At 45.3% G+C, this 8,598-nt stretch overlaps 2 protein-coding genes across 2 annotated transcripts; one reads left to right on the top strand and one right to left on the bottom strand.

Annotated features, from left to right (window-relative positions):
- Positions 1 to 1,569: 1,569 nt before the first annotated feature.
- Positions 1,570 to 4,471, top strand: LOC123412052 (protein CREG1). The gene is made up of 6 exons (XM_045105006.1): positions 1,570 to 1,925; positions 2,797 to 2,832; positions 2,928 to 3,129; positions 3,775 to 3,853; positions 3,953 to 4,070; positions 4,198 to 4,471. Exons 1-6 carry the CDS (start codon positions 1,606 to 1,608, stop codon positions 4,223 to 4,225), a joined length of 783 nt encoding a protein of 260 aa, XP_044960941.1. The 5' UTR covers positions 1,570 to 1,605; the 3' UTR covers positions 4,226 to 4,471.
- Positions 4,472 to 5,982: 1,511 nt separating this feature from the next.
- On the bottom strand, positions 5,983 to 7,971 carry LOC123409895 (U-box domain-containing protein 40). The gene has a single exon (XM_045102769.1). It carries the CDS (start codon positions 7,781 to 7,783, stop codon positions 6,215 to 6,217), a length of 1,569 nt encoding a protein of 522 aa, XP_044958704.1. The 5' UTR covers positions 7,784 to 7,971; the 3' UTR covers positions 5,983 to 6,214.
- Positions 7,972 to 8,598: the final 627 nt, after the last annotated feature.

Here is an 8,598-nt window from a genome sequence, read left to right as displayed (position 1 = left end):
AGGCGCAAGAATAGGAGACAAAGGTTGACAGTGAACTGACATAAAGGAATCCCAAAACGCAGTTGGACGGCAAGGATACCGTCCTACCACACGCTTGTCCTCCCAAACTTTGCAATTACGGGGCGTTTCTAGTTGAAGCATGACTACTACATCCAGCCCGATTAGAAACCTTCAAGCCCGTATGGCCGTCTCTCAATCCAAAATCATATTTTAGCCCAGGTAGGAACTCATGACGTTGTTCATCATTATTTTTCATGAATTTAACTCCACATAGAAAAGATGCTACAATGCTTATACATGTTTGATGTATATATGGCCATACATGATGATTTTTTTTTTGGAAAAGGTATTTGTCGAGTGTTGCATGTCGTTCAATCATCCCCTAGCTACACCCTTGGTTGTATTCCATACTTTCAAGTGATATTGAATGCATGGAGACGACCTTTTCTGAACAAAATATGATCCCATGAACCACTATCTTGTGAATATTTTTGTGGAGGGGGGTGTATCTTGTGAATACTAAATGTAATTTTAAACTAGCCAAAGGAGTCTTGACATATTTTGGAAATTTAATGAAAATCAAATTTTATCACAAACATTGTAACTCGACATGAGATTACAAACCTAAAACAATACTTGTAAGAACTGCTCAATTTTTCACAAAAAAGAAGAAGTGTTCAGTTTGTATTCAATGTATATTCAAAATTATCTTGTTCATATGAACTTGCCATTAAATGCCTTTGACTAGTATACAATTGGAAGAGAAATGAGGGAGGCCCCCAAAGATGCCCTTGGAAAAATCTATATGTTAATCATTGTGTCAACTTATCGATGATTTATCCATCGCGTGTATAGTGGGCCAGGGCCCACTAACAAAGCGAGGCAAGACAATATTTTTTTCGTTTGTTGGCTACCATTGTTTTGGAACGCTTTTTCAGGGGGTCTTTAAGTCTTCTTCGGGGTTTGTTTATTTTCCTTTCTCCATCAGTTTTTCTTTATATATTTTTCTCCTTTTTTATCAATTCCCTTTTCATTTTATTTACGAAATTTATATAATTTACACCAAATTTAGAAAATGTTCATTATTTTTAAAAATCATCCAACACAACATATTTGTGTATTTTTTAAAACAAACTTGAAAACACGCAAAAAAAATAAAGAATATGAAATACAAATAGGAAACACTTCAGCTAGCAAATCTGGGCTCAGCTCCCACTGTTCTAAAACCCATGTAATTTAACACACCCAAAACAAGCCGACGGTACATACCTTCACCGATCTCTTCTTTGGCCCATCCCTTCAAAAGACAAATTTAGGCTCTGTACAAAAATTTACTGTTCATGTATTGTTTGGATCTAATTTATCTTTTTTCTGAGAGCTACTTGTATGTCCAAATAATCTAAAATTTAGAGCGCACCTTACGCATTAAATTATCTACCATGCATTTTTTAAAAGTTCTTTGATTTTCTGGTTTTTTTGTAAAAATATATTTTAACTGAGTGCAGGCTCAGAAATGAATATTCCCCATCTCGATCCCTTTTCCAGGCCCCCATGCTGCATAAAAAACAGACAGACCAAAAGTTCCACACTCATACGCATGAGTAAATGCAGCCCATCCATCCTGATCGTGTATTCTGTTCGTCCTCCTTATCTTCTGCAACGGGAAACGGCCTACAAAACGTCGCCGTCGAGCAGGGCAGCGAGTCCCACTCCCGCACGACAGGACAACCGAGCCACACGGAGAGAATCATGCGTTCCCCTGCCGGCCTCGCCGCCGCCCTCCCCCTCCTCCTGCTCGCGCTCCTGCTGCCGGCCCCCGCCGTCGCCGGCCGCCCCCTCGTCGCCGGCAACCGCAAGCCCGCCCCGTCCGAGGCCGCGGCCACCGCCAGGTGGCTCGCCGCGCAGAACACCTGGGGCGTCCTCAGGTTCCCCCCACCTACCAAATACCACCCACCTTCTCTCTCTGATCCCCTGTATGGTAACCGAGTTCTTTGGCAACACGCGGTTTTGATCGAATTGGCTCTTGCCAGTTCAGAATTGCAGTTGGGCAGGGTGTCCACTGAACCGCAGTTGAAGTACGAGTTAGTAATTGCTCGAGGCCTAGTTTGGAAAATTGCTGCGCTACTTTGGAGAATCGGAGTCCTTTGTAGAGCGTCTGAGACGCTGAATTGGCGCTCAGGCGTCAGACACCCAAGTACCCAATTAACTCGGGTATTCCAGAATTTGAGGGGTAGAATCTGGCACGAACCAAGCGATGCTAGGCTGAAAGAATACCAGACAGGTTTCGGTGTTTGTTACGCTGAGTTCAGTATGTGTAACGTACTGCCCACCTTCTAGTTTTTAGGTTTTACAAACAACTAGCTTGAACCACATGCTCTGCTGGGAAGTAATCAAAATAACTCCAATCATGTGACAACTCAATCCCCATAGTCCATACAATAAATTGATGGTCACAACTCACAGTGAATCGACTCCGAAATAATAATAAAAACCAGAAAACTAAGCAACTAAGAAACAGCGCTACTGTAAGTATAGAATCATATTACATGTTTAGAACCACCAAAAGCTGGAGATCATAGCAAGATAGTTCCACTTGCCCATAGATAGGTTATTTTAGGTGGCTTGCAACCGGAACATCACCGCCATCTCCAGTATGTGTATAAGGAAAGATATCTTAGAACTGGGATTTAACAGACTTTTAGGTTGGTTCTTGCTATGATTGTGATACTTCAGTATCGCATTATTAGTGTGTATTTGACTGCGGCACTCACTAATGCTTTGCCATTTTCTTTGCAGCACAATATCAAGTGATCTAAGTGGCGCTCCGTTTGGGTAATTCCTAATTCACGCACTTTGGCTAATCGTGAATGCTTTGTCTTGAGTATTGACTGATTGTTGAACTAGTTCCATGCTTATTCTGCACACAGCAATGTAGTTTCATATAGTGACGGGGTACCAGGTGAGAGCCATGGTATTCCGTACTTTTATCTGACTACTCTGGATCCCACTGCAAGAGATGCATTGGAGGATGAAAGGACGTCCTTTACCCTTAGTGAGTTCCCTCTTGGCACCTGTGGGAAGGTTGATCCTGAAAACCCAACATGTGCAAAACTTACTCTTACCGGAAAGGTAATAACAACATACATACATCATAAGATGATTGCTCACTTTCTGTTTATGTCCCTGTTACATATTTGCTTAACTTTGGCAGAATTTCAATGCTCTATTTCTGGTTTCTATCTTCACACTTAATACTAGGCTTGTTGTAGTCATGGAATCATATTATCCTTGTGCTTTCTCACATTTATAGTCTCGGATCCTAAGTTGTACTTCTCATAAGTATATCCATAGAAGCTTTTTATTTTTCTCATAATTTGGTAGAAAGAAGGGGTATAGTGGGGAACTTGACCATATTATGGAAGTAGCAACCTTCGAAGCATCGTAGTGACAACTTGGTGCTGTTAGCCTCCATAGCTGTAACCAACAAAAAATTCTACTGGGTCTATCTGTTCTAATGCCCAAACATTTTTGCTTGAGCCTGGCAAGCTATCGCTCTTAAAGTATCTGTCATGATGATAAAAAAAAGACAAGTTCATCATGATGTAATATCAAGCACTGAAGCAGAAGAGGAGATGAACACCTTTATATAATCCCTCCTAAAATGCACATGTATAGAATATGACTGTATGATGGGGAGACCGGATACCACTGTGGTGTACACTTCTTAAAAGGAACTGTAATTGCAACCTGAAGTAACATTTACTGCTCTTGCAGTTGAAGATGGTTGACCATAAGTCACCTGAAGCGGATCTGGCCAAAACAGCGCTTTTCAGCAAACATCCTGAAATGGAGGGTACAGATATATTTTCCTTTTCCTTGTATATATATAGCCAATATAAGTTAGTAACGTGTTTTTCTTATCTGTAAACATACATGTATTGTTGTTTCACAGGCTGGCCAAAGAACCATCACTTCGAGATCTTTAAACTGGAAATCGAAAACATATTCTTGATCGACTGGTTTGGGGGTCCTAAACCTATATCCCCTTCACAGTATCTTGAGTATGGAAGGTAAGTTAGACGAAACCTTTCAAATCTGAGTTTCACAACATATATACAAACAATATGTTCTCATGCCTATATATTTGCAGATCCCCATTATGAACATGTTCCTTAACATACATTTTGATTTGTACAGGGACCAGGGCTCAGTGATGTTCTTGTGAGCGCGAATGCTGCTGAAACCCATATCCTTAGCATGTTTGCCTATGCTTTCTGAAAGACGTCCAAACTGTACATACTGTAATGGCCTACGATTAAATAAACACGTAATATTGTCTTTGTGTCGACATAATACTGAAAGACTTCAAAGGGCGAGGTTACGTTGTATTGGTGGTATTTTGTTTCGACAGTGTAAAGCAACAGTTATTACTCCCTCCGTTCCTAAATATAAGTCTTTTTAGAGATTTCAATATGGACTATATTCGGATGTATATAGATCTACTTTACAGAAAATAGTACTCCCTCCGTCCCAAAATAAGTGACTCAAAAATGACTCTACTTTATACTAAAATTAATACAAAACTAAGTCATTTTTGAGTCACTTATTTTGGGACGGAGAGAGTATATGTTTTCAAAATTTTTTTTTTGTAAATTTTCGTGTTAGTGTCGCAAGCGTGCTTGACAATTTGGATGCGAAACAAAGTAGTGGTGTGTCGGTAAAAATAAATAAATTTGGGTGTGACATTTTGGTGTAACAATTGGTGTTCAATTTGTTTTTGTTTTTTGGCACATGCCAAAATGCTTAACGTTTTTGCCTAAAAAAATTTAGGTAGCATTTGATGTGACAAAGAACACATAAATATTTTATTGGGATTTTTTTGACATTTCAAAATTCATTTTTCATGGGCAGGAGCACGTGCTCTTGGGAGCCGAATTGCATTTGCAGTTCACAGATTATTTTACTAGAATATATAGTATAGTACATCGTTCAATGAAATAGGTGATTTACACGAAGTCTTCGTTCGGATCCTTCTGGCATGCGCCAACGTGTTGAATTGTTCGAGCTGAGTTGTGTATTGTTGAATAGATTATCTATAGTTGACATTGGACCGGTATCTATCTGTTGTTCCTGCAACTAGGCGCTGTTTATTGCAAGAATTAAACCAGATTTTTCTCTGCTGCTCGGCCTGCAACTTGTGTTCAAAATATGTTTTCTTTTCTCAGTTCAAAGGTTGTGATTTCTGACTTGAACGCAGCTGGATCGAGCAGCAAATACGAATTTCGTTGCACAATTTGAAAGTAAAGTGGTCGTGTTCTGGATCTTATAACACAAGTGTATTTGGTCAGCAAAGCATCAGGCGGCAACACCAGCCAAACGCTCAAGCAATCCCTCCGAAATCAGCTCATGAAGAGTGAATTAGGGACTGATTAAATGTAGTACTCCCTCCGGAATCAGCTCAAGCAACCGGAGTATAATAGCGTTTATAGATAACTAAGGCCCTGTTTAGATACACTCAGATTATATAATCCGGTTTTTATAATCTATTATGTCTCCAAACAGGACAGATTATATTATAGTTTATAAAAATTAGATGGACAGATTATTAAAAACTCATAATCTACTCTACCCCAGCTAAAATCAAATTATAGATTACTAATGACCCATCACCCTTGGAAACTTGGAGATAATTACCTACTGCCACCGCCATCGTTCTCCAAACATGCTCATCTAGATTATTACCTTTGCAGTTAAAAAACAAAGGACATACATGTCATTGTACAATATAAAACCTGGATTACAGTTTATATAATCTGACCTCCAAACATGTCCACCTAGATTATTTTTATAAACCAGATTATATAATCTATCTTCATAATCCAGATTATTATAATCTATTATGATTCCAAACAAGGCCTAAAGCACGAACTTATATATTTTTTTACAGAAGGAAGTAATACAGAATCATAGATAGATGGGAAAAAAACCAATATGACACCAGTTTCTTCTTTAATCACAATTATAATCACAGATGAGATCAACGCCTACATAGACCCAATAAAATTCCGCCAAAAGAATTCACCAAAAGAAATCACGAATGGTGAATGCAGTTGCTCCAAACACTTGAATAAACAAGAGCAGAGAAGAGAAGTATTTTTTTTAAAAAAAACAAGAGAACAGAAGCGTGGGGGGCTAGCGGAGACTTTTGACTTTGTCAGAACTGGGTCGTGTTTGACCCGGACGGCCCGGCGTAGTTGCTCCGGTGGTGCGGCGGCCGCCGGAGCGACACCATCCCCTCCGACACGACGCTCGCGTCGTCCCACTCCCTCCCGAGTATCCCTGACGCCGTCAGCGCCACCTCGTCGTCCTCCCCGCGCATCGCCCGGAGCGTGCGCCGCGCCATGTCGCGCCCGACCCCGCCGTCGCTCTCGGCCACCGGCATCAGCGCCGCCTCGACGCCGGCCGCGCGCGCCAGCCCGCGGAACCTCAGGCTGCCCCGGCTCATCCCGTACAATGCCGATATGCAGTACTCCTCCTCCGCGCTGCCCGGCGCGGCCGAGCCGCTGCGCATGAGACCCACGATCGCGGCCACCGCGCCGCCGTCCATCAGCGCGGCCCTCCCTTCCGGGCACCCGGCCAGGTTCGCGAGCACCATCACGGAGAGCTTCCGCAGCGCCGCGGCGTCCGCGTCGTTCCCGCGGTCCCGCGCCTCCGCCGTGGCCAGCAGCGTCCGCACCACCCCCGGCGTGCGCGCGATCTTGGACCGGTTCATCCCGGCGAGGGAGACGTGGTACAGCGCCATGCCGGCCTCCCGGCGCGCGCGGTGGCCCGCCCCGCCGCTCGAGAACAGCTCCAGCAGCGGCGGGATCGCGCCCAGCACGCCGATGGCCGCGCGGTTCTCGTCCTCAACGGCGAGGCTGTAGATCGCGCCGGCGGCGTGGTCGCGCGCCTCCGGGTGGCCGACCCGGAGCACGTCGACGAGCGGCGACACCGCTCCGGACCGCACGATCCGTACCTTGTTCTCCGCCTCGAGCGACAGGTTTACCATGGCCGCGGCCGCGTTGACCTGGATGCCGGCGTCGGCGGATAGCAGCATCGGCCGGAGCGCGGCGAGCAGCCGCGGCGTGCAGAGCTGCGTCCGCATCTCTTTGCTCTCCCGCGTCGCCTGCCGCAGAGAGGCCATCGTCGCCTTCTGCTCCGCGGGGCTGGCGCCGTCCGCGCCGAGCACGGCCATGACCTCCTCCTCCAGCGAGCCGCCGGCCTGCCTCGGCTCCTGCACGAAGCCGTCGCCGGCGCTGTAGTCGACGCTGTAGCGGTTTCTTGTCCGGACGGAGGAGGCCTGTGGCTGTGCCTGTGGGGCCGACCCGTGGTTCACCTGCGACCTCTGCTCCTGGCGCGGCGGCATGAGGCGGCGGACGATGTCGCCGGCGGTGTCGAGGGAGAGAGGGGAAGGGTGGGGCAGCCCGAGGCGCTCGCACCAGTTGAGGATGGCGGAGCGGAGCGCGACGTTGGGGATGAGCACGAGGGGGGAGGACGGGAGGCCGGCGACGGCGGGCGGGTAGAAGGCGAGCGCGGCGCAGGCCTGGATGCAGGCGCGCTCGATGGTCTGGCCCGGCGGCACGATGACGGGATCGGCCATGAGCGTGCCGGAGATGGGGCAGAGGAACTCCGCCGGCGGGTCTACAGTGGCCGTGAACGACGAGGACGGCGACGAAGACGCGGAGGCGGAGGAAGCCGGTGAGGAGGACTTGAACGGCCTCCACCGCAGCCGGGCGGTGCCCATGGACTCGGCCGTGTTGGTGCTTTTCCTTGTGACGACCAGACGGTATTGTTGGCTTTTAGCGACGGCTATAGCGACTACTGGAGGTGTCGCTCGCCGCCCCTTCTACCGGAGAGGCGCTATTGGTGGTGACCGACTGACCGGTGATTTTTAAACCGGGGATTTTATTTACATCTCGTACTAGCAAAAGGGCACGTGCGTTGCAACGAGAGAAAAAAAACCACACGTTTTTAATATTTTTATAATTATTTTGATTTATTAAAATAATGATAGAACGCGGGTTGAATAACAAAAATTACAGGGTTTTTTTAATAAAAATAACGTGGTGGGTTTTCCAACAAAAGCAATAGCCTCTTTATTATTAGGTATAGATATGAGGCTTTCCAAGCAAGGCCTAAAACATTCAACCTCCCTAAAACACTTTCCAAGAAAAATCCAACATATTCACTACAAAAATACATACATGAATTTTTTTTTTATAAACCACTCAGTCTATCTAGCCAAACACCTTGGAAAATACAATATAAACAGGTTATATCAAAGTCTGTGCCTACTTGTGTCGACCGTCTTCATCCTTCCGGACAGGCCGATGGCGTCTTGCAAGAGCTAGCCTAAAATTGTCAATCGTCATCAAAAAATAATCAAGACCACTGTCTTGCCGGACCAACATTCTCGAAAAGAATTCGTCACTGTTAAAAAAGACAAAAATCAAGAATCGAACTCCCATTATAAAACATGAAGTTTAATTTAATCCCTCTGTCTCATTTTACAAGTCCGGCACATGTACCTAGGTCATCAATTTAATGAATGACATATAT

This window comes from Hordeum vulgare, chromosome 7H, assembly GCF_904849725.1.
Source record: "Hordeum vulgare subsp. vulgare chromosome 7H, MorexV3_pseudomolecules_assembly, whole genome shotgun sequence".
Taxonomy (NCBI): domain Eukaryota; kingdom Viridiplantae; phylum Streptophyta; class Magnoliopsida; order Poales; family Poaceae; genus Hordeum; species Hordeum vulgare.
This window is presented reverse-complemented; position numbering and strand designations above follow the sequence as displayed.

Bases quoted from the DNA above. Each gene is read 5' to 3' on its own strand.
- LOC123412052 (XM_045105006.1), top strand. From the start codon at position 1,606: ATGCAGCCCATCCATCCTGATCGTGTATTCTGTTCGTCCTCCTTATCT. The intron at 2,833-2,927 runs GTAATTCCTAAT...TTCTGCACACAG, and splicing joins CTAAGTGGCGCTCCGTTTGG to CAATGTAGTTTCATATAGTG. The intron at 3,130-3,774 runs GTAATAACAACA...CTGCTCTTGCAG, and splicing joins AACTTACTCTTACCGGAAAG to TTGAAGATGGTTGACCATAA.
- LOC123409895 (XM_045102769.1), bottom strand. From the start codon at position 7,783: ATGGGCACCGCCCGGCTGCGGTGGAGGCCGTTCAAGTCCTCCTCACCG.